Source organism: Silurus meridionalis, chromosome 4 (genome assembly GCF_014805685.1).
Source record: "Silurus meridionalis isolate SWU-2019-XX chromosome 4, ASM1480568v1, whole genome shotgun sequence".
Taxonomy (NCBI): Eukaryota; Metazoa; Chordata; class Actinopteri; order Siluriformes; family Siluridae; genus Silurus; species Silurus meridionalis.
This window is the reverse complement of record NC_060887.1, coordinates 7,903,737-7,929,533: the sequence shown is the minus strand read 5'-3', so window position 1 is coordinate 7,929,533 and position 25,797 is coordinate 7,903,737. Positions and strand designations below refer to the sequence as shown.

Genomic DNA, 25,797 nt, shown 5'->3' with positions numbered 1-25,797 from the left:
GATCGGATCGAAAATAACCTCCCCAATAATGCCCCCCAATAACTTCTCCCACCCCCAAATCCACCCAAAAAAACCCCCACAATTCCCAATAATGCCTCTGAAAATTTACCAAGTGCCCCCACACACCCACTCTAGAAAATTGCCCCCCCCAAAAGCAACCCTAAAAGTGCAAATGCCAATGTGTCATTTTCTGTTTCCCTCTGTCAGGTGCTTCCCACTCCAACAGCAGTACCTCTTTGCAGTCTGGGGGCGTGTCCAGTGGACTGGGTGTGGTCTCCGGGGGCGGGGCTAAAGAGGGAATGCATCAGCGCTCCTTCTCGGTGTCCAGTGCTGAGCAGTGGAATGAAGCTGTTAACACGAGCAGCACTTCTGGTGGGTCTTTTAACACACACACTTACACCGTTACACGCACTAAATAACCCCATTGATTTGCGTTCTTCTTTCCTTCTTTTTTAATCTTTTCCTTTTTTTGTTTTATTATTAGCATTTATTTTTATTATTAATTATACGTATTTACGCTCAGATCGTTTTGAATTATAGTTCTTTCCTACCTAGCAGTATTCGCCCAATTTATACCGCTTTCTAGATCATAGCGTTTGGCGACGACGACGATTGCTATCGCTCCTATGATGCCTTACGCTGCTGTTGCCATGGTTACATCTCGCCCGGTCATTACCTTGCTTTGCTCTTCTTGTTTGTCTTGTAAATGATCTCTTTCTGTATAATTAAGCTCGCGATATAATCGCGGCGGCGCTACGGAATCCACGGGATGGATCGGGGGGGGCCGCGCAATCGGAATCGCGGTGTTCCGATCGGAACCGCCCGTTCGGGTCACATGGGAATTTACTTGCTATTTATTTGTTTGTTTAATCATTTTATAGATTTTTGGCCGAGATCCGAAATGGAAATCAGTTTCATTCAGTAATTACAGCTTTCTTCCCGTTACAGCACTGTGTCTCTCTATCATTCTCTCTCTCTCTTTCTCTCTCTCTATCCCGCTCTCGTTCCATTCCTCTGTCCTGTCAATGCACTTGACTGAAGTCAAATAATATATTTGCCAGGCGTAACAACGCTGCTCTCTTCTCTCTCTCTCTCTTTCTCGTTCTCTTGTTTCCTCCCCTGTCCTTCCCTTCTCCCCTCTTTTTTTTTTTTTTTTCTCCCCCTCCTGTGTGTGTGGGGGGGAATGAATGTTTTACGGGGGCAACATTCATCACTGGTTATTTCCATCTCTTTGTCGGCTGGCAGTAAAAAAGCACTTAAATGCACATCAACAGAATAACAGTCATTTCCATGCATGTTTGCACACTCGTCGTTCTCATTAGTGCCTGCTCCATCGCTCTCTCTCTCTCTCTCTCTCTCTCTCTCTCTCTCTCTCTATCTGACACTCATACACACGTTTAACTCCTCTCCTTTTTCTACACATCGCTCGTCCTTTCTTTCTCTCTCTAAAACACATGCACACCTTCCTAACTCTCTCCATCTCTCTGTCTTTCTTTCTCTCTCTCTCTCTCTCTCTCTCTCTCTCTCTCTCTCTCTCTCTCTCTCTCCCGCTATTTTAAAGAGCTATCTTTACGAGCGCACACACTGTGGCCCCGTGGTGCCGCAGACTGAACACATCACACACTCGCCTTTTCTTTCTCTTTCCATCTCTCTCTCTCTCTCTCTCTCTCTCTCTCTCTCTCTCTCTCTCTCTCTTTCCGTCACTCCGCCTGCCGAACAATCAATTTCAGCCACCATCGGCCCCCCGCCTGCACCCATCAGCTCCACACCCCAAAGCAGAATTACTCGCAGGGCCGCTGCCCTCCCAATGAGCTCTGGCGCACTTTGCGTCTCAATGTGTGTGTGTGTGTGTGTGTGTGTGTGTGTGTGTGTGTGTAAAAGTGTGTGTATGTTTTTTTATTTTATTTTTTTATACCCATACCGAAAATGTTAAACAGGAATCCGGTGGACGGTTCCACGAGAACACCGTTTTAATACGCTAAGCGACCGAACGCGGTATTAGCCGTATTAGCAGTATTAGCGTTCCACTGACTTTCATTCATCTCGTTCATTACACAACTGATAAAACCGATTTTAGTCCAAATTGTTCCTTGTTCATTCGAGTTCTAAAAAGAAATGATGCAAAAAATCAATAAATAATAAATTGTCAGACAGAAAGACGGATTAAAGAAGAGATGAATGAAGAAGAATTAAAACGGACGGGGTCTGAGACAGAGAAAGACGTAGCCGACATTTTTTTTTTTTTAAAGTTAGCAAGAAAGAAAGAAAGATAAAGGAGAGATCAAGAATCAAATAAATAATAAAAGAAAGAATGAAGGAGGGAAGGAAGACAGAGAAAAGAAAGGAGGAAGACAGAAAATAGGGGAGGAAGAAGATATAAAGAAATAAAAAGATATAATAGAAAAAGAAATAAAAAAAGACGTACCTGAAGTTAGGAAAGAAGGAAAGAGGGCAAGAATGAAAGAAGGCAAGAAAGAAGGAAAGTAAGTTAGTAGGGAAAGAAAGAAAGAAAGAAAGAAAGAAAGAAAGAAAGAAAGAAAGAAAGAAAGAAAGAAAGAAAGAAAAAGGAGAGATCAAGAATGAAATAAATAATAAAAGAAAGAATAAAGGAGGGTAGAAAGACACAAAAAGAAGGAGGAAGACAGAAAAGAAGGGAGGAAGAAGATATAAAGAAATAAAAGAAAAGAAATAAAAAAAGACGTACCTGAAGTTAGGAAAGAAGGAAAGAGGGCAAGAATGAAAGAAGGCAAGAAAGAAGGAAAGTAAGTTAGTAGGGAAAGAAAGAAAGAAAGAAAGAAAGAAAGAAAGAAAGAAAGAAAGAAAGAAAGAAAGAAAGAAAAAGGAGAGATCAAGAATGAAATAAATAATAAAAGAAAGAATAAAGGAGGGTAGAAAGACACAAAAAGAAGGGAGGAAGACAGAAAAGAAGGGAGGAAGAAGATATAAAGAAATAAAAGAAAAGAAATAAAAAAAGACGTACCTGATTTAAAAAAAACAGTTAGGAAAGAAAGAGGAAAGTAAGTTAGTAGGGAAAGAAAGAAAGAAAGAAAGAAAGAAAGAAAGAAAGAAAGAAAGAAAGAAAGAAAGAAAGAAAGAAAGAAAGAAAGAAAGATCGATCAAGAAGGAAATAAATAATAAAAGAAAGAATAAAGGAGGAAGAGAGACACAAAAAGAAGGGAGGAAGAAGATATAAAGAAAAAATTAAGAAATGGAAATAAGACGTACCGATTTAAAAAAAAGTTAGTAAAGAATGAAAGAAAGAAAGAAAGAAGCAAAGTAAGTTAGTAGGGAAAGAATAAAAGAAAGAAAAAAAATAATGAGACAGAGAAAGAAGGAATGGAGGAGCGAAGGAAGACAAGAAAGAAAGAAAGAAAGAAAGAAAGAAAGAAAGAAAGAAAGAAAGAAAGAAAGAAAGAAAGAAAGAAAGAGAATTTTTTTTAGACTCTTTTGCTGTAAAAAAGGCTAACTTTAAAATAAATTGTAGTCCAGATTATTATATGTCCAATCATTAATCACCAACTCCCCCCACACTCGAAAATACCCTCCGCAACAATGCCCCCAATAATCCCCAATTCCACCCCAAAAAGGGGTGGGGATTGCTACATTTATGTAGGCTACTCATAAAGCTGTGCTGGTGCTGTCTGATTCTGTAAATTTACCAATTTCCAATTCAATTTACATACGGTTCAGTTAAAGTTACTTGAATGACCCCCTGGAGTCCCCCTGAACTCCATGTGGACAACCATGACTCGGGATTATTAGATACTTCCTTTCCCACTGGCAACTTTATTAGAATGTGATTTAGCGTTAAAGCTCTAACTAGAGGGTGAATGAATTTTCTCACAGGGAAGAGAGTCTGTAGAACTGTTTGCATTCGTATGGACCAGCGGCAACGAACCAATCGGGAAGTTGCATTGCAAAAATAATCGGCCGATTACAAATCAGCGGACGGGTTTGTGGGGGAAATCGCGTTCCCATACGCTTCAATTAAACGATGGGAGATGATAATGTGCATTCGGGTTGGATTTGCAGAAAGAGGGGTGTCGGGGGTGAGGGTGGCGGTAGGAGGGGGTGTCGCTTCCCTGTGGCGGGTGAAGAGGCTGTGAGCGCGGCCGTAATGAAGTTTGACATTTCGTTTGCCGAGAGCAGCCGCCTGCACCTTGATTAGCACGCTCTAATTGACTATAATAAGAAGGAGGTGGTGATTGTGTGCGGAGTTTTTTTTTTTTTCTCGTGTCTTTTTGATTTTTTTTTTTTTTTCTGCTTCCATTAATTGCTGCTATTGCCTTTGATTACTTGCAGGAGGGAGAGTGGGGGAAGGCTGGTGTAAGGGTTTCTTCACCCAAAAAAAAAAAAAAAGATTACCTGCTTTGTAAGGTGTGTATGAGTGTGTGTGTGTGAGTGTGTGCTCTCGAATTACCGGAGGAAGTCCGATAACGCCGTCGACGAGAACGAGTTTCCACCTTTCGCCCTCATCACCAGAACATGGCACTTTTTTAAGTTCCGGCTCCCGTCGCGATGGTAATGGGCTGTAATTGCAGGTTAGCTCGCCACCTCTTTCCTTCGCCTCCGCCTCCTCCTCAGGGAGGGAAGCAAAAAAAAAAAGGAACGGCCACAAATCCCCTTTATGCTTCATTATAGCTCGCCGCCTCGCGAACCGATCTCGCTCTACTTCCTGCCGAGCTGGCTGGCCTGCCTCTTTGGCTCTTAATCTTGAAGCGGCCTCCATCAGAACATATAAGTTGTAATTAAGCAGGTCAGCACTGCGATTTGAATAGAGGACAAATTGCAGGTTATTGATGGTTAACTAGGTGGCGAGTGGCTCGGCAGACCTCTTAATCCCTTTCCTCCGTGGTTCTATTGAGGGGAAAAAAAAAAAAGCTAAAACATGCCCATCACTTTGAAACTCGTAAAACCTGAGGTAAACTTAATCGTGACACATTCCAAGACTCTGCTTGAGAATCCGTTCAGGAACTCTCAAGCCTGCTTGCTTTTGAATGGGGGAAGTGGTATCTCAGTGTAGAAGATGCTCTGATTCTGATTAGATGGTCGCGGGTTCAAATCCTAACTACCACTGCTGGGCCCTCAACCCTCAATTGCTCAGTTGTATCACTCGAATAATGGCATCATTCTAGAGAAGGGCATCTGCCAAATGCTGGGAATGTAGATGTAAATTAATGTACCAGAAAACTTGAACGGAGTGTGTATGCGGGGCCAATTGAAGTTGAAAGAAAGAACTCCCCCTGACTGATCATTCTGGGTGAAATCAGTGGATAAGATGTTGAACTTCTGGTTGGGAAGGTTGTGGGTTCAAATCACAACCACCACAGCTGGGCCCTTGAGCAATGCCCTCAACCTTCAGTTGCTCAGCAGTTCAACTCTGGTAATTGTAAGTTTCTCTGGATGGGGGTTTCTGCCAAATGCTATAAATGTAAATGTATGTGGCAGAAAATTTGAAAAAGTGTGTATGCTTGGTAAAAATTAACTCCTCCTGAATGATCATTTTGATATTTTTAAGATGAAATCAGTCGATAAGATGTTGGACTCCTGTTCGGAAGGTCATGGGTTCAAATCTCAGTTGCCACTTCTGGGCCCTTGAGCAAGGCCCTCAACCCTCAATTGCTCAGTTGTATAACTCGGATAATGGCAAGTCGTTCTGGATAAGGCCGTCTGCCAAATGCATGTGCCAGAAAACTTGAACAAAGTGTGTATGATGTGTGTAATGGCAATTGAAGGAAATAACTCCCAGTGAATTATCATTCTGATGCTTTTAGGGTTAAATTGTAGCGTGTTCGTGTCCGTTAGAGCTCGCAGGCCTTTTCGTTGGTCGTTGACTGACTTTGATTGTGCGAGTCGAACCGTATGAATGAATTACAGGTCTTGTGTGAGAGACAGGGGCAAGCTTTTACTTTAACCTCACGCTACACATACAATACACCCTCTGGCACTGAACAGGTTGGGTGTTCTCCCCCTCTGCACCATACGGCTTGAGTGTATGTGTGTGTGTGTGTGTATACACACAAGTGTGTGTGAACGGTGTTCTCAGGAGCCCCTCTGCCCCCAGCTGTCTGCTATGGCTAATGATAGGTCCCGGGGGGGCTGTTGGGGAAGAGGAGTGTGAAAATTGAAACAGACGTTCGCGACTCCGAACACAACGTGTGTGGCAGCTGTGCGCCGCGCTTCTCCATTCAGAACGAGCGAGCGAGCGAGCGCGAACGCCACCTAATAGTCATGAATATCAATGATGGGAGCGGTGTCGAGAGACGAAAAAGCGTCAGCTCCTGCCACGTTCTTATCGCCGTAGTAATTACAGTCTGCTTGCTTGCAGCTTCAGTCACTGAAATAATAATTGTGATCGCATCAAAGTGAGAGGATAAAGTCAAACGGCAGCATGTTCTACCACAACCATACTTTGAATCGAAAGGAATTCCATTGGTACCACCGAAAGTCATTTAATTCAGAAGGAGTCTCGGGTAATGCGGTCTTGTCAATTGCATTTGTGGCATTTGGCAGACACCCCTATTCAGAATGACTTGCATTGATCTGATTTGTACAACTTAGCAGCTATGGTTTTAAGGGCCTTGCTCGGGGGGCCCAGGAGTGGTAGTTTGGTGTGGCAAACACTTGACACTTATGGATGGGGGGTGGGTATAACAGCACTGTTTACTCTTTGTTAGCATGTTGTGATGTCACGATCACCTACAATGACAATAAACGAAATTCTTGACATCGAGAATTGTCGTTAAACCCTCTAGCGTCCTCAATTCCAATCCCACTGTGTACCGCTATTCCGTAACCTCATTATTTATTCATTACAAAGCTGTCCTAATTGAGCTTCCCCCTTAATATGTTGGCCACTCTCGTTAGTAATGGCTGCACCTATTGCCAGTGAGTACAACTGGTTCGGAAGGCGACATGTCTCTACTCGAAGTGTTTTAGGGAACTAGCAAACTTTTCAAATAATTTCCTGGTTTGATTGACCGGGTTACAAGCCATATAATGAGGTTTTTAGCAAGTTTTCACAGCAAAAATGCATTTAATCAAACAAGGGTGGAGATTTGGGGCATCTGCATTCAAGGACCTACATCATACCAAAGTCAAGTAGAGTTTTCACACGTTAAATATTTGTTTTAGACAGTTGATTTTGCCGTCTTGTCTAAGTTCGCATTTGCACAAGTTGCTAGAATTAACATTAGCACTAGCAATGTGGCCAGAGAGAGATAGTATTATGTTGCACTGCCCTAGTATACTGTATGAGCAAAAAAGCTTAGATCCCAGGTTGGTAGGTAAGGGGTAGTTCTTTGCAAGGTAGTCCAGTGATGGCTAGTTCCTTGAGAGGTAGTTTGGTGACTGTGGTTGGAGGGGAAGAGTAGTCCCAAACTGCTGATATGGACACTGAAAAAAAAAGAAACACCGTCACTGCAACAAGTCAAACACAAGCAACTCCCAAGCCACTTGACAAGTGGGACTTTGAGAATACAATGGGATTCTGTGGATTGTTTGTGGGGTTTTCTCTGTCAAGAACTTTGCCTTGGTACCTCCATATTGTATCTTTCAGGGAAATGTTTCCATCTAGCAACCTTCAATGTACCCTGGGCTTTTTCTACCTCCTCGAAAACCCTTCAAGATACTATGTCTGATATTACACAAAAGAGTTTTCGGTTAGAAATTATTCCAAATAGATCAAGCTGGAACGTTCTAAGCAGTAAACAGTTTCTGAAGAGTGGCCTCAACTAAGGTCTAGGAAAGCAGCCATAAGCAAACGATATGTGATAATATGCTATTTTTTCATTAAGTCAAGCTTGCAAAAGAAATATCATTAACGTAAACTAATGTCACGCGCACTTTGTACAAAAGCCCTCCCTGATATCATGACCTTGATGGGTTTTTAATTAAGTAACATGTTAACATTAGGCACCATGATGAAAGGTTAGATAGTTATCTTAAGTATGTGATGGGGAATGGCAAAAAAGCAGTACACGCTCAGCTCTGCACCAGCCCATGCTAAACCATGTGAAGCCTAAGGCAGATGTGACGGCTGTAGTTGAGGCTCTTCAACCCCCCACTTGGGTGCCATCTTCTTTCACATCTCTTAAAGACGGTGCTAAGCCTGCACTCCCCGAAGGGATCTTCCAAATTAGGTCTAATGTTCCACGCCAGCTAATGGTCGTCACCACCATTAGAATATGCAGCGTTTGGCACCACGGGTTTTCAGATGTTCCCAGACCACTGTCCACACACACACACACACACACACACACACACACACACACACACACACACACACACACACAGACACACAGACACACACATACACATACACATCCACCCCAGGCCTGTTGAGATAAATAGAGTGTGTACCACCACAATGAGCTTTTGATGCCAAGACAATAGAGGGGCTGCCAGTATCTGACACACACAGTGCAAGTGTGTGTTTGTGTGTGTGTGTGTGTGAGAGAGAGAGAGAGAGAGAGAGAGAGAGAGAGAGAGAAGGGTGTGTGAGAGGGTGTAGCAATATGAGGTCTGCTTTGCCAAGGCCCCTGTGCCCCAGGGCTTGTTGATAATGGTGTCCTAGGGGGATGGAAAAGTGATGTCTAAGTGTCAAGAGGTTTAGAAATATGACCACCCTTTACCTATTGTCCCTGTTGACACCCTCCCCACACACACATAAACACACACACACACACACACACACACACACACACACACACACATACACTCACCTTCATACTTACACACCACACTCAAGCCATTACAGAGTGCCGGATTAACAAATATCGCTTTGATGAATTCTGGGTTCTGATAAGTCTTGGTCATTTCCACATTTACATTGCAGGATGAGTAATAACGTTGGTTTACGTAGTGATTAGAGCATGACCTATTCATTTAAAATACTATGACCTAAATATTTATCAAGATTTACGAAATATCACCTTCTATAAAAGACTGTTGCCCGATGTTTGAAAGGAATCCCCAAAATCTGACTGGTACAATGCATCCTTCTTGCTAATACTGTTTTTTTTCTGTCTAGCCAATGGAACTTTGGATTCTCTCAGCGCCGCTACTGGTCTAGGTGGACCCACCAGTCCCAAACTGGAACCACCTCCTTCGCCACATGCGAACCGCAAGAAGCATAGGAGGAAAAAGAGTACGGGTATCACCAAACCTGACGGGCTTTCAGCAGGGACTGAAGGTAAAACATGCACTTGTTACATTTGCAACATTTGGCTTTAAACTTGCAAACTTTTGATCAGAAGTCGACCATTCCCCACTCAATTCCACAGCCTAATTGTACTGAATGGTTCTCAAATTACCTAAACAAAATTTTCATTTAAACCTTCGATATACGATTAGAAAATGGTTTAATCCCTGGTGGAATTGAGGGATTTTTCCATTCCCCCTGCCCTGTAGGAGGCTAAACCCCTTGAGGGGCCTGTTTTTAAACAGTCCCTGGACCATTTAAGCCAGTATACCCAGTTGATCAGATACCTCCCTGCAAGCTTTGAAGCTTTGATTCATGCCATTGTTCTCGCTGACGGAGATAATATGTCACGAACTCATCACCTGCGTGCCACGGCTACAGCCCATGTGAGGAATGAAGACCCATAATTGGGTGGCATTGAGAAAACAAAAGTGGTTCTCTCAGGCTATTCGCTCTCAAGGGGGGGCCAATCAATCACACCGACGCATGCCGTCCTTCACAAATTGTCACCGCCGTGTCATGACGGTAATGATCCCGCTCATCGGCGTTATTGTTCGCGTCAGCTCCTAGCCAAATCAGATTCTGTTGCCGGTCTTCGTTAGCTACAGGAAAGGTGTATAAGGAGACGATGTGGTGCGGCGGAGCCCAGCGGGACTCCGCTGACTGATTGAAGGGTTTTAAAGGGCTTTTAATGGCCTTGAAGTGAGTGATGTCTGACATTAAGGGCCCAAGGGGGATTACCGGCATGGCGGGTTCTCATTGTTCTCCTGTATTAGGGAACTGTTTAGACCATGGTACCTCTCTCATCACATATGAAATACCTACAAAAAAACACTAGGCGACACCATGGCACTTTCTGAAAACTTTCGATGTCCATCAAAAAGCGTCTTTTTTCCCCCTCACTTCTTTCCTGAAAGGTTCTAATTACGGTGCAAGTGTCTGTTCTGGTGAACACATGCAGAATACAGACATATTGCTTAAGTATGGAAGGCAGTCATGTGGAGCTACAGTGTGAGTGTGTGTGTGAGTGTGTGTGTGAGTGTGTGTGTGTGTGTGTGTGTGTGTGTGTGTGTGTGAGAGAGAGAGAGTGAGACGGGTGGGTTGGATCCTTGAATAAATTGCCATCAGTTTATCTCATTTATGAGGCAATCACAGGCGCTGAATGCAGAAATTGAATTTTAGTTGTTTTGAAGCGTCATAAATCAAACATGGGGTAGCTTTTGTAGGAAAAAAAAAAAGGTTACACTTTTTCCCTCTTTTTCTGGAAAGAATTTCAGCAAAGGATAGGTATACTGATAGGTATATCTTGTCATCCTGATACTATGCCAGTTTTTTTAATGACCAAGGGTTAGCAAACCTCTGAAAATGCGAGTAGTTGCTCCTCAGTGGAGATATTCAAGGGGTTTTTGGTTCTTGGGGCATTAAGCAGGAGATTTCTTTGGGGGAGGTGATAGTTGAGTGGTAAAGGCTCTAGGTTACTGTTTAGAAGGTCGGGGTTCAAGCCCTGGTATTGCCAAGCTGCCAATTTTGGTGGCCCTGACCAAGGCTCTTAACCCTCAGTGCTCCAGGGGGGCTGTAACATAGCTGACCCTGCACTCCCAGTGCTAACAACATTGTCTCCTAAACAACATTTGACGCTTAACATTGACCTCGGAATTAAACCAAGTTGCCACTCTTGGGGCCCCTAAACAAGGCCAGGGGGCTGTATTATGGCTGACTCTATGCTTCAACCCCAGCTCCTAAACAACATTGGCCTGGATATCACCAAGCTGTCATTTTTGAGGCCTCTGAGCAAGGTCCTTATCTCTCAGTGCTCCAGAGGGGCTGTAACATGGCTGACCCTATACTCTGACCCCAGCTCCTAAAAACATTGGCTCCTAACAACTTTGCTCTTGGTATTGCCAAGTGGACACTCTTAGGGCCCCTGAGCAACACCACAGCCAATTGAATTTTATGTTGCTCATGTTGGACAGGTTAGTTTCTTGGTCAAGATCTTGGCCTTCTGTTTGAAAGATTGTAAGTAAAATAAATTGAATGATTTGAAAAGTTCTTTGTCAAATAAGACAGGCTTGCCGTGTTTCCCGAAAATTGGAGTTGACCAATCAGTATTGAGAATTGGAAAGGATGACATCGCATTGATCCATTTAGTGTGAAAGTCAAGTACATGGATTTTGCTCATATTTGTTTGTATGTTTAGAAAGTCTATGCTAATGTCTTTTAAACTGCGAAAAATGCAAGAACCGACTCCACTGGCTGTTATTTATTCCTAGCGGTACTACTGTACGAGCTGTCCTCCAGTGGTACTCTTTCTTTTACAGAGTGGATAAAGGGTTAACTCTTCCCTCGCTGGGAGTCCGAGCGGCCGGTAGCAAATGAAGCTTTAACTGCCTGGCCTAATGGAGGGTGTTTATCTCAATACTTTTGTTTTGTCATTCTCCAACCCGCTCTCGTTTCCCCAAGTGCTCCCCCGAGCCCCTGCATCTCTAATGGAGCTGCTGTGGAGGGCCGCACTTCGGAGGCAGAAATAACAAGATTATTGTTCGCATGCCACGCTGCACAGTCACATACACCCAAGCGCTCACGCCCAGACGAACACAGCATCAGACTCGGAGGGTCCTGGTGTTAGGTATATGCGTGCCTGTGCGCGACAAGGACAGTCATGCTTATCCAATTGTCTGTATATCTCATTACAGGAATATTGTTTGTGAGTGTGAGGTTGTTTTCTATGACTGTTGCGTGTTAGAGGGAAATAGAGAGCGCACTGTCGTCTCCTTTCTCCTCCTCTCTGTTTGGCCTGTGTCCCCCCAGGCTTGTCTTGGTAATGGCCCTGTGCTGATTGCTCTAATACAGGTTAGGAATATTGCCTTTAATGATGTGTAAAATGAGCAAGCGCCGACGCTGACATTTACAGATGGCACCAGCCAACTCGGTTCCTCCCAACTGCCTGTTAATTCACAGCAAATGACTAGCACCTCGCACCTTTTATCAGCCACTATCTCTGCTGGTTTCAATCCGGATGAAGATTTGAGGATTTGGAGTATATACCAAACATGGAAAAAAAAAAAAAAAAAAAAGCCCTCACGGCTTTGCTTTGCACATGACTTGATGGATCATGCCACTGGACTCTGACAGAATAGTAATCGGGACACATTGCCCGGTCCAGCTGTGGTCAGTGCGAGAAGATCCCGCAAGCCCGAGGGGTCTGGAAGCAAAGCATCTGCTCCCAGACTACAATCAGAATTAGAGGATTCACCCGAATGAATCTGGAGACCCTCCCTTACCAACCAATACCCCCTTTCCATACACACACTTCTATTTCTTTTATATTATGTTAACAGATTGGCCGCCATATGCCTCCCGTAGAGCACAGAGTCGCAGCACTTCACAATATTTGCACGTGACAAGCTTCAGTAAGGTTAATGACTCCAATTACAGCCGCTAATGGACTTTCCCGTTCACGGTTACAACATAAGCAAGACCAGAACGCTGTCCGTTAAATTTCTGATGCATGGGAATCTGGAAGCGAGCCAGGAGAGAGGAAATAACATGCTTTAACATCCCTAGTCATTATCTTGAACTCCTTTTAATTGTCTTAATTAGGGTACATCGAATTAGGGATCGAATTGCATTTCTTTTTATCTCAATTTCGAGCGAACTTGTTGCTGATGCAAATCTGCAGCATAGCCGTCCGTAAGCACGTTTTCTGATCGCTGCAAAAGGTCGGGGGTTCAAGCCCTGGCATCGCCAAGCTGCAACTCTTGGGGCCCCGTGTGCACCAAAGGTGCTGTAGCGTGCAGTTTTGACCCCGGGTTCCTAACAATGCTGGGAAATGCGAAGTAAGATTTTCACCAAGCTGTAAAATACGTGTAACATCTCGAGGCAGGGATTCTTGCATCTTAATTTTCAGTCAAGTTCCACACATTTCTAAAACACCCACCGGATTTGCCTAAACATCAGCACGGTTCGAAACGACTCGAAAACAGCTTTCCCTTAAGACCCAGGGCCGTTAGGACAGTTTGGCACTTATTTGCTTGTTTCAAATCGCTGCCGATTGAAGCTCAATATTTCAGACTTCCATATGGAAATTAACTGTTGTAATGGCAATTTTTTCAGATGACCAGCCAACAAGGTAATTGTCTGCATTCAGACTCATAGGTGTGTAATCAGAGGACCCACTGGAATTCCAAACAATTACGTCGGCGTACATATTAGCATTATCAAATCGAGAAAAGAACACGAGAGATGGCATCCCACCCCCTAAAAAAGGAATCATAGCAAAATCTTAGAGAAAATGCATGTTTAACATAATGCTAGTGCCAAAATATCTTTTAATAAGTCCCAGTCAGGGGCCTTACTCAGAGGACAGAGTGCTCAACAGCATGTAATTAAACTAGCTAGCTATGTAATTACATTGGGGCCTATTTTATAACTGTATGCATGGGTGCTTATGTATCAGCTATGGGTGATGTAAGTAATCTCATTGTTTGTTGTTCTTCAATATTTTACTTGTGTTAAAACTCAGATAGACAGTTATCAATCTTTAGCCCTCGAGCAAGGCTAATTGCTAGAACCAGTAGTTTCCAGAATTATTATTAACCTGGGGATAAAATGGACTTTATTTTTAGTAATTTAGCCGATTGTGGCTAAAAGGCCCTGGAGATGTTCATGAACGAGGGCATCACGAAGACCTTCTAGAAGTTCCAGGAAAAGTATCACTATACCCTAGAGAAGGCCATCCATTAAAAATCAGTGCCCGGCTAAAGGTGGAAAGTGCAAGCACAGGGGATAAGATGTCAGACTTTTGAACGTGAGGTTGTGAGATCGCAACCCTTAGGCACCTGCCAAATTTCACGTATATAATCTAAGGATGGCATTTATTCAGCGAATCAACCAAGAGGCCAGGGGTTACTCTTGATCTGCTGCATCCACCACCATGCTTCACTGTGTGAAAAGGGCATTGTAAGGTGTTATAACCAGAGTTTTATTGTTCCTTCACCTTTCATTTCATGAAGTTTGTATTAGAAAAGGGGCATTGATATAAAGCCTGGTTTCCAGCCAGAATTCCACTGTTCTAAAAATATAAGCTGCGTAGTTAGCATAATAAAATGTATTTTATTTTTTAAAGTCCTAACAATTACAAAAAAGTAAACACAGAAGCGCTAGCGCTCGGCCAGTGCTCTCTCACCCCTTTAATCCTTGATTTAGATACACACCTCCTGGCTTTCCATCGATCTGCCGCCGGGAGTTTGAGTCCCGTGAATGAAATCAGATAATTGAAGACGGTGTCGAGCTAATTGGATTATTGTTTTCTGCTCGAGGCCGCGTAGCTGCGCCGAAGAATAAGACGTGTCCTGTCCTGATAGGAAAGCAATTCATGTGGGATCTCTGTAAAGGGGGTAATATTTACCCAGCGCCATTTGTGTACCTGGGACGAGAAAGAACACGGATGAAACGCTAAGCTTGTTACTGCGAACGTTGTTCGATGACCCTGCTAGCTTAATAGCCCGGGTATTCCCGGTGCTCGTTTGAACATCGTGAACACGTTACAGTCATCACGGCTGTAAAACGATCGGCGAGCAAATGATCGCCAAGCTGATGGTTCGTCCCTCACCTCTCGGCTCGCGTTGCGTCGGCCGGCGTGCACCCTTTTCGTCTCCCCTCATGTTTGCAAGGTGGAAATTAGCGCGACCCGAATGATTAACCCGCATTAGATTCTAGTTAGGCGCCGGCTCTCTGTAATGCGATTGGATGATAATGAGATAAAAGCTCTAATGGATATGTTTACCTTGTAAATGAGTCGGTTTTTATTATGCCGATGTGCCACGGCTACTTGAATTGATGACGGGAACTCGGCGTCGCCCTCTGTTGCTGTCTTTTTAGCTTTGTGCCAGAGCTCAGATGTGTCTTTTGCCACTCTGGGTGTATTATTAGGTCCAGAGAGTGACTGAAGCGATAGTCGATAGTGCTTGATGGTTAATAGTTGCTCCTTTTTATTTATTTTTTTATTTTATTTTTTATTTTTTTATCATCTGGTGTCAATTCAATGGTTAATTCATATGATCGGAAAAATCTGGTTTGTTGATTCATCGATATTAACCTCATATAATCTCTAATTAGAAGTAGTTTTTTTTTCAAAAACGTAACAACCGGTTTGAACCGGTTTGCCCCGATCTTTCCTCAAGATGTCTGTCTTTGCTTAAAAATCTTGTAAAGTGCAACCACATGGATTTTTTTTTTGTCTCATTGTGGAATGAACTAAGTTCTAAGGACGTGAAAATGCGATCAACGCGATTGGTTGAAGCAACAGCTTCATTCTGAGGTATTTTACTGTTGATTCTGAAGTGTTCAAAGTAGATTTATTTGACCCTGGAAACACAGGATGGTTGAAATCTGATTGGATAGAAACTCTAACATGAACATGCAACGTGGAAGCAGTGCAATCGTGAGAAAGGCTATAAAATAAAAAGATTATAACAATTGGGAATCATTTAATAATTGTTTTTTTAATTATTATTATTATTTTTCCTCTCGTTCGTTCAAATAAATAATTCATCTTGTTGTTTGCAGAGCAAGAAGAGTCATTCGAGTTCATCATTGTGTCATTGACCGGTCAGATGTGGCACTTCGAGGTGACCACGTATGAAGAGAGAGAGCTGTGGGTCCAAGCCATTGAGAGTCAGATATTTGCCAGCTTGCAGTCGTGTGAAAGTAGCAAGAATAAGGTAAGATATTTATTTTATTTTCTCTTCTTGTGTGTGTGTGTCATGAACCAGATCTTGGGTTTGTATTAAATTACATTTGAAAGTATTAGAACGGTGTTCCTCAGGGGGCTCATATAGGAACAATCAGGTTTGTGTTGTAAAAGAAATGTACACTATTTCTGAGCTTGATGATGTACCCTGGGTATTTATTAATAAAAAGGATGTGTGTGTGTGTGTGTGTGTGTGTGTGTGTGTGTGTGTGTGTGTGTGTGTGTGTGTAGATACAGGTTATGCATTCAGGGAAATCTTTATGACTGACAGGTCTTATTTTTTTATCTTCTTTCATCTTTTCTCGCCTTCTGAAACTCTTTCTTTCACACACACACACACACACACACACACACACACACACACTTACAATCTTTTGTTACTCGTGTTCTCTAACTCAATCTTCCTCTCCTCAAGTCTCGATTAGGGAGCCAGAGTGACGCCATGACCATCCAGTCTATCAGGAATGTGAGAGGGAACAGTTTCTGTGTGGACTGCGACTCCCCCAGTGAGTAGTGCGTGTGTGTGTGTGTGTGTGTGTGTGTGTGTGTGTGTGTGTGTGTGTGTGTGTTTTCAACACAGTGAGGCGAGTAGAAGATGACGTGTTGCAGCACGAGCAGTCTTTTGCTTACGTTTAAGTTCTATCTCGTGCAGATCCTGACTGGGCGAGTTTGAACCTCGGTGCTCTGATCTGTATCGAGTGCTCTGGGATCCATCGGCACCTGGGCACTCACCTGTCCCGGGTGCGCTCGCTGGACTTGGACGACTGGCCCGTGGAGCTGAGCATGGTGATGACGGCTATAGGGAACGCTATGGCGAACAGTGTGTGGGAGGGAGCGCTGGAGGGGTATACCAAACCTGGAGCTGATAGCAGCAGGTACGGTCTAACAGCTTCACATGTACCTCTACTTACACCTAGACCGATATCTACACCTGTAGCTACCCCGACACATAGACCTAGACCTACAGATATACTACCTACACCTACAGCTACACTTAGACCTACAACTACAATAATACTACCTACACCTGCACATATACCTACATTTACAGTTTTGCTTCGACTTACACCTACAGCTAGACCTATACCTACAGCTACAAATATACTACCTACACCTACAGTTACACTTAGACCTACAATTACAGCTTAACCTATCCTTACAGCTACAAATATACTACCTACACCTACAGTTATACTTAGACCTACACATACAGCTAGACCTATCCTTACAGCTACAAATATACAACCTTCACCTACAACTACAAATACACTACCTACATCTAGACCTATACAGACACCTACACATATACAGACACCTACACCTACACATATACTTACACCTACACCTGTACATATACTTACACCTACACATATATCTACACCTACACAAAAATCTATGTTTACACATATACCTACACCTGTACATATATCTACACCTACACATATATCTACACCGTCACATATATCTATGTTTATACATATACCTACACCTGTACATATATCTACACCTACACATATTCCTACACCTACACATATACCTACAGCTACACATATTCCTATTACATAGTCATATGTACATAGACATAAAGTCTACAGATTAGAATTTCTCAATGTGTGCGCACATGTTTAAAGTGACATTATGAAAAGAGGACGTCTCTTTACCCCGTGTCTCAGTCGGAGTATCGCCGTGTCCGTTAGTCATGTGTGGAATAGATAGGAATCCCGGATGGCAGCAGGAGCGCTTGCTTCTGACTTGATGAAGGATTATTGATGCTGATATCCCGCTCTCACACTCCAGTCGGCAGCACTCGCTGGAGGCCGGGCGGCGCGAGTGTTTTTCACTGTCAGGGAACTCTGATGGCTCACACACACTCGCACACTCGCACAGTCCGTCAGAAATGAAAATCTGATTAACACCGTAAGTGATTTTTCCTGAGCCGCAGAAAGAGCGCGGATGCTTTCATAGTGTATAATCAATGTGTTTTCCTCTCTGGGGTGCGAAACAGTCATGTTAATGGGGTAGTATGTATATGGGATCACGCTAGCACATGCTTCCCTCGAGTGGGGTTTATCTAGTGACAAAGGAGAGGGAAAAAAAAGTCCATCAAGTGAGAAAAATCAACACCGATACAACTGGAAGGTTCAAACCCCTAACTACCACAAAGTCCCCCCCATGTTGAAATTCTGAGATCATTACAGATTCTATACCAAGTCCTCCACTGCTTCCTGCATTCCCGAACCCTGAAATGTTCAATGATGGAGGAACAGCATATTTAGAAGGTTATTTGGAGTATTATCACATTGTTTGTTTTTACGTTAAAAGTCCAAGGTTTGAAATCTTCATGACGTGGGATCCAAGTAAATAGGAAAATGATAAATCAATCTAGTTAACCTGGAACAATTTGAAGACCTTATGTGGTGGTTTCTGGAGCCTCCTTGACATTACCCATGATTGGTACCAATTGCTCACACTGGAGACTCCTTCCACACATGCCAAATGAGTAATTGTCTTCACGTAGCGAGGTGCATAGCTCTTAGTTAATAAAAAAAAAGCAAAGAAAAAAGGTTAGTGGACTAGAAGTGAGTATCCGTGATCCTTGTTTGAGAGCGAAGTCTAGTGCCGGAGCCGAGTCGCCCCGGCGCCCTAACGGAATTAATTAGAACTGTTAGTTTGATGAATAGAAGCGATCAATTGGGCTGATCTCCGGCTCGTCCTTTAACCAGATTGATGGATTTATGATTTACTCAGCGTGGGTCATATATTAAACTGCACTCATAAATCTTACATGGGGCCAAACAGAGGGTGTGTGTGTGTGTGTGTGTGTGTGTGTGTGTGTGTGTGTGTGTGTGTAAGGAAGGAAGAGTGTGTTTTGAGCTGTAATAGTCCTTTATTAGCATGTGCTTTTAACGGTCATTCTAATTGCCTTGCACCTGTGTGTAGATCTCTCTCTCGATCTCACTTTCCCTCTCTTTCCCTACCTTTCCCTACTTCTGTCACTCGTTCATCCAAAATGGCTGCATTCCACAATCAATTTCCTTTCATATCTCTTTACTTGTTTTTTTCTTTCCCCCTTCACACACTTCTATTAAGACACTTCGGGAAGCACCTTTGTCTCCATCAGTCCGTCTCCTCCGACCCCCTCCTCCGTGTCCCGAAGGTCCAGGCGGTCTTCGAGATCTATCACTCTTCAGTCAGACTCTTCCCTGTCCCACACACACACCCTCACACACACACAAACACACCTTGACGCCCTTTGGCCAGTACAGCCAATAGTTCTGATAAGCCGAGCACTTTGTTTTTGAAATAATTTTCCCCCCGTGTACCCCCCACCCCCACAGGGCAGGAGCGCTAATAAAAATGAATCACATCACTAAGTTTACCCCCGCCTCTATAGGTTTCACTGTACACCCGCCGGGGCTTCAACACCGCCACACCGTGCCACTGCTTTCTATCTGATCCCTCAGAGTGCACGTGTTGAAATCAAAAACGCGAACGATTTACTGAGCAACACGCGCAGATCTGCGTTTCAGCACCACATGCTGTCCGTCGCCATGTATTTAATACATAACATATAACAAATATCATTTAATATACGTATATTTATATTAATATTTACTTTTGATCGAAAAGTTGATTTTAATAATTAATAATAATTTACGTTTGTCCATACGAAGAATCAATCATTTATTTCAATACATTTTTGCTATTATTTTTTTTGTATTCACTTAGTAGTTTAATGATAATAATAATTATTATTATTATTACATTTTTATTCCTTCACAATAATAAATTCATGGATAAAATAATTGCTTTTGTTGTTTAGTATTTATTAAGTAGCTATATATATATATATATATATATATATATATATATATATATATACTATTATTATTATTACTAATTATATTGTAGTTTTTGGATTGTATTGGAGTTTTTGGATAATTCTAGCCAGCAATCATTAAATAAATGAACCATTTTACTGCTATTGTTATTATTATTAATATATTATGCGAGATTATTTTGCGTTGTTCTTTTTTTAAATTTTATTATTACAGAATATTTCTGTAAATACTTTATGAACGTTTTTTTTGTCCCCCAAAAAGGGCCACGGAACTGATCGTACAATTGAAAGGCTACTGTAAAGAACCCAATATTCTGTCTATTACATGAACGGAATCCAAATCGTAGATGGTTTTAAAAGTTTTGGGTTCCCAAATTTTAAATAATCTGGAATAAACTGGCATGTTGGAGCAGGGATCAACCTAGGACACCGTCTACAGCTGTGAGATTGGAGCGTGGACGATTTCAGGCAGGAAATTTGGATTAGATGCAGGGTGGAGTCACTGGTGGTTGTGGGCGGTTTAGCATAGCTAGGTTCGCCTTGAACCTTCGTCACACATATGCTGGAAGGTTTTGTTCATTAATACTAAGAAACTAGAATGCCAGAAATGTGATATGATTGGTTTCCGAGGATACCCGGATCTCACAGCTGCTCGCAGACACCGATTGGAGCGCGTCGAGTATCGGGATTATGACGTGACGTGATAATCAAGCCATCACTTTTCTACATGAACCGACCTCTGATTCCTGGGGTCTTTCTGATTTAAGACTCACTGTAGTATCTTGCCTCTCGGGGCCATGGGGCACCTCGCTGAATAGCTCCCTCTCCCCGAGCAGGCGCTTCATGGAGAGCGAGGGCAGCGTGAGGAGGAAGAGGAGAGGAGGAAGAAAAGGAGGAGGGAAATGGCAGAGGGTTTGTGTTTGTGTACCGCTGAGTAATTATCCTTGTTTGTCCTGCCGCATTGAGGTGCGCTCATGTGTCACTGACTTGCCGGCCGAATCGTTCCACTTGATGAGGTGCAGAGCTTTCTGGAACTTCCTTCCAAGAGCCACCCTGTCACCCTTCTTCTTCTCCTCCTCCTCCTTTTTTTCCCCCTCTTGCAGAATTCCCTTGAAATATGGGGTCGTTAATTAAGGATTCTAACAATTTTTTAAATCGCGACGTTCAGATTATTAGGAATTCTTTTCCTTATTTTTTTCTGGGCCGTGATACACCAAGTTCCTCTTTCTGATAAAAGTGATGCATACATTTTCCCTTTGAAACGCTGTCCCCCAAGCAACCCCATGTTTCAGAGCAAGCATGTGTGCCAGGCTGTGTGTGTGTGTGTGTGTGTATTCGAAAGGGGTAGCCATGGGCCTGATTTCCTGAATATAACCCCCCCAAAAAACCCCATGGAGAGTGTCCTCTCAGTCTCATCACTCTTTCTTTTTTTCCAACCCTCCCCTCTTTTTTTTCCCCACTCTCCAGCCCTCCCTCTTTATTTTCGCTCCCTCTGTCTCTCTTTTGACATGCTAAAGCGACTCGTTTTTATTTTTCCTTCCTCCTGCCGAGAGGAAGTGTCTCTTTCAAGGCGTCTCAGCTTTCTCCCACAGACCCGCTCGCCGGCCGGGGACTTGTTTGCTTTTGCGGCATCGTTTCAAACAGGAGGCCGAGGCAGGATCTAGCGAGCTTCCCCTTCCCTTCATCTTCACCTTTTCTCAATTCATTCCACAAGGGAAAAGATTGTAGATTTAGTTTGAATGGGGTCAAAACGTTGTCTATATCCTGCTAAAGTGACTCAAAGTGAGACATCTCAAAGCTTTTTGCTCTGCTCACCATGGCTGTACAGAGTAAAAATCGAAGCACCAGATTGGCTGGATAATTGCGTTCAAAAATCACATGATCATTTACATTTAAAAAAAAATTACTCTCCAAGGACCATTCATTCTACAAATTTAAGTTTTTTTTATTTACTCATCTTGTATTCCTTCACATTGTGTCCAATCAAAAGCTCTCAAGAACCCATTAGACCCTCCCCATAAATTTTTTCACGATGTGAACTTGTGAACTTTTGATTGGATACATTCTAAATTAATATAGGATGAGTAAAAAAGAAATTAGAAAAATTATTTTTAGAATTAGAAGAACAAAGGTTTTTTTGTATTTATTTACATTTTGTCCAAGCAAAGGCCCTCAATAACCCGTTAGCCCCGCCCCCTACATTTTCCAGCATGGTTATTCTAAGCTCCTAATTTTCCAAAGTGGTTCATTCTAAAAATTCTAATTTATTTTTTTTTACTTATCCTGTATTAATTCACATTATGGCCAATCAAAATCTCCCAAGAATACGTTAGCTACGCCCCTTAATTTTTCCAGCATGGTTATTCTGATTCTGAAATTTTCGAATTCCAAATTATAATTTTTTTTTATTTACTTATCCTGTATTAATTGAAATTCTGGCTAATCAAAATCTCCCAAGAACACATAAGCCCTGCCCCCTAAATTTTACAGCATGGCTATACAATAAAAAAAGATTCTAAGGTTGTTTGATTTATTTATTTTTTTTTTTACTTATCCCGTATGCATTCACACTGTGTCCAATCAAATGCTCTGAAAAACACATTAGCCCCACCCCTAAATTTTTCAACAGGGTTATTCTAATTCTCAGGTTTTTGTGTGTGTGTTTGTTTGTGTGTGTGTGTCATCTTGTGCGCCTAATCGGTCCAGAAACCCCCAGTCCCGCCCATTCTCTGACATACAGAACGTCATTTCAGGAGAATCTTGTGCTTGATCGCGTGAGCGTATCGGAAACAGTAGCTCAGGGTTTAGCAGACGAGTTTTTGCGGTTTCACTTGAGTGCACACGTGGGGACGCCTTTATCTCCGTCCTGAACCACAGAGCAGCAGTACATCCGGGGCCTCTCTCTCTCTCTCTCTCTCTCTCTCTCTCTCTCACTCTTTCTTTTTCTCTGTTGCTTCTTCTCTTTTACAGTCTCAAGCCTTTTCACTGCCGCCGTATGTTTTCTGTGTGCGAGCGAAAGAAGAGAAAGATAACAATGGGGTGGGTCTCTCTCAGCACCTCTTCAAAAGAAAAACAAGCTTTGAAAGACTGACTGCAGAGGGGGGGGTCGCGCACACACACACACTTTCTCTCTCACACACACACATACACACCATTGAAGAGCAATTCACTGTGGCTGGAGTCTATTCACAGCTTTTGTGCCTTGTTCTGGGGAATGAGTGACCGGGGACTTTAAGGGAAACGCAGTTAAAGCCATGGCCTTTTTAATTAGCTCGCCCCTTTGTCGCGTTCCTGACTTTCACAGAGGGCTACGCAGGACTTCGGGTACAGGAAGGCGCGTACAGTGCGGCAGCAAAAATAAACATGTTTGCACACTTTTCCTTCGCCTTGTTTTTCGCTCCTCGAACGAACACTTTGTTAACATTCTAGTCATTAGTGTTCGGTAGAAAGGAAGCATGCGGCAGGCCATTAGGGCCAGCGACGTCTTCTTCCCTGGCTTTAACTATTTTAATCTGTTTGTTAGAGTTTCTATCCAATCAGATTTCAGCTATCAACTGTTCCTGGGGTGAAACAAATCTGCCTTATGGATTTATCAACACTAACTATACCTGAGAACAAAACTTTTGCTTTAACCAATCAGATTGTGAGCAGGCGACCAATAACCTCGGAAATTATCGCATCCAAATGCACGTGGGTTCATTCCGCAACATTTGACAAAAGGGAAGAAATCGAATTTGGTTGCAGATTATATGTACACGGACATTTAAATGACGGACTAAAACCTCACATTTTGCGTAAATTCGTATCCCCAGGAAAACCGCGACGCCTGAAAAATCTGCTGATACTGATTATTTCCTGAATAGAATTCCTGTGGACCCTGCTCGTTTCAATGTTCCAGCCCTCATCCTTCGTGTCTGTAAAGGTCCCCCCCCCTCCATTCCTCCCTCTGGTGAGGCTCTGGCAGCTGACATATCGGCCTGTTCCCTCTGAGTCCCCTCTTATCGTATTGTCCAGCAGATAATAAGGGGGCGTGTCCCTCTTTAGACACCATTGTGCCTCCAATCAGCGCTGGCGTAATTAACATGTGATGCGCAGGCTCCCCGTTTGGCTCGTTCTCTGTCACCTCGAGAAAAAGAGGTGGTGCTGTGTTCCTAACTCCTAATTAGCAAGCGCCGAAGGTGAGAAGGAATTTAGATTCATTTCGAATGAGTCTTTTAATGTGACTCGGAAGTCGTTTGGAAGAGCGATTCATTCGTTTTCTACTGAGCAAAGCGCCGCAAAATCTGCGTAGGTTGTGTACAGGAAACAGAAAAGAGGACTCGACTCAACTCAACTCTTCTTGTCATAGTCGTTTGTTGACTCCCATATATGCTATGCAGTGCATTATACGGGGCATTATAATTGAGTCATTTGCCTCTGGTCTGAATTGTTAGTTCTTTTATCACGTGACTCCCGTAGACGCTACATGATGCAAGAGATCAGGTTTGACATGACATGATTGTTACAATAAATATGTCACATGACCAAAAGAACATAATTTGTCCTTAGCTACTTTTTTATTTGTAACTCTAGTCCAAAAGGTACTAAGTCTAGTCTGGTCTAAAAGGGAACAAAACGAACTAAATGACTGAAAATGATCCCATTGCTAGAATCGGATAAGCGCGACCAACGAATCCCGGACCTGAAATCTGATCTCTACACCATTTGTTGTTTATCAGAAATATGGATGTGGTTATATTCAATATAAAAAAGAGAGAGAGACTCATGGGACTCTCTGAATCCCAGTGCTTTCCTTGCTGTCATTCAGTCCTCCAAGCTATTTCTGGTCACCTTATCGCCCGGCGCATGGGGTCGCGGGGTCATTTGGGCATCGAGCATGCTCAGAAATAGCCGGGCTATCGATTCGGATTTTTTTTGGGGGGGAGTAGATGAGGAGCGTTAGATAGAAGCATTAAGCTTGAGGAGCCCCATTCTACGCTCTTTTCTTTGGCCCTTCAGTCTGGCTGGCTTCGATCCCCCTGAGCCCTGAAGGTCCGCTGTAGATTGGGGAGTCCTTTGTGGGGATGTGCCGAGCAAGACTGACAGCGGTGACAGCGGCGATAAAAACATGTACCCCCTACCGCCCCCACCCTCAACCCCGTCCTTCCTGTATTGTCCAGCACAGACATGCTGTTCACAATGTGTAACCTTTCGATAGGCGACCAGGCTTTAACCCTCGCGCTGCTGAAGGGGAGATCAGGAACCGGCATGAGACACCTGATCCCCGAATCTTTCTCAAAGAAATGCATTCGTAAGCTCAGTATGATGTCACGAGTTTGTACAGGAACAAGAAATGATTAAAAAGATGCAAAATGGAAACGAGTCTGTTCCATAAAGAGAATGTAGCTAAAAAGAGCAAATGAGGGAGAGAGTGATGCGGCTAAAAAGGTCAAAGGAGTGAGAATGGTACCGGTAGAAATTAAAAGAGAGAGAAAAAAGTGAGTGATACAGGTGGAAAGATAAAAGGAGGGAGACTCATTACTCATTAACCGCAGCCAATCAGCAGCATCCGATTTGCATATTCACATAATTATGTGCCCTGGATCTGTCTTTCAGAAGGATAAAAACACAGAAAAATGAAAACTAATGTAGGGGTAAACTTAGGGATAAAACAACTGAGTGTTTAAATAGTGGACTCCGGAGAAACCTTTCAACGGTTGGTGAAAAGTGTCTGCAAGGGTTCCTGAGGGGGATAAACTGCATCTAGTGGTTAATCATAGGATTAGAACAAAGCTTATACCGCAGAGTTCCAAACGGTGTCTGATTTAGCCTATAATGTAGTGTAGACCCCGTCGGGAGCCATGTTTAAAACACTAAACTAGCAAGCCATCACGGGATTTAAACCAACGTGCTTGCTGTCATTTTTTTTGTTAGTCTAGCCCTATTAGTCGACGCACACACGGCAGATGAAATATGTTCCCGCTTACTGTGCGTGCTGAGCAGCGGTGACAGCGATGCTCGCTC

At 43.0% G+C, this 25,797-nt stretch overlaps 1 protein-coding gene across 3 annotated transcripts in view; it reads left to right on the top strand.

Moving 5' to 3' along the window:
* Positions 1–25,797, top strand: part of agap3 (ArfGAP with GTPase domain, ankyrin repeat and PH domain 3) — a 107,737-nt gene that overhangs the window by 78,477 nt on the left and 3,463 nt on the right. For all 3 annotated transcript variants that reach the window (XM_046846568.1, XM_046846570.1, XM_046846567.1), the window contains exons 12-16: positions 208–372; positions 9,032–9,193; positions 15,770–15,924; positions 16,369–16,459; positions 16,606–16,828. In XM_046846568.1, coding sequence (XP_046702524.1) covers positions 208–372; positions 9,032–9,193; positions 15,770–15,924; positions 16,369–16,459; positions 16,606–16,828 — 796 coding nt within the window. The remainder of the gene's footprint in view (positions 1–207; positions 373–9,031; positions 9,194–15,769; positions 15,925–16,368; positions 16,460–16,605; positions 16,829–25,797) is intronic.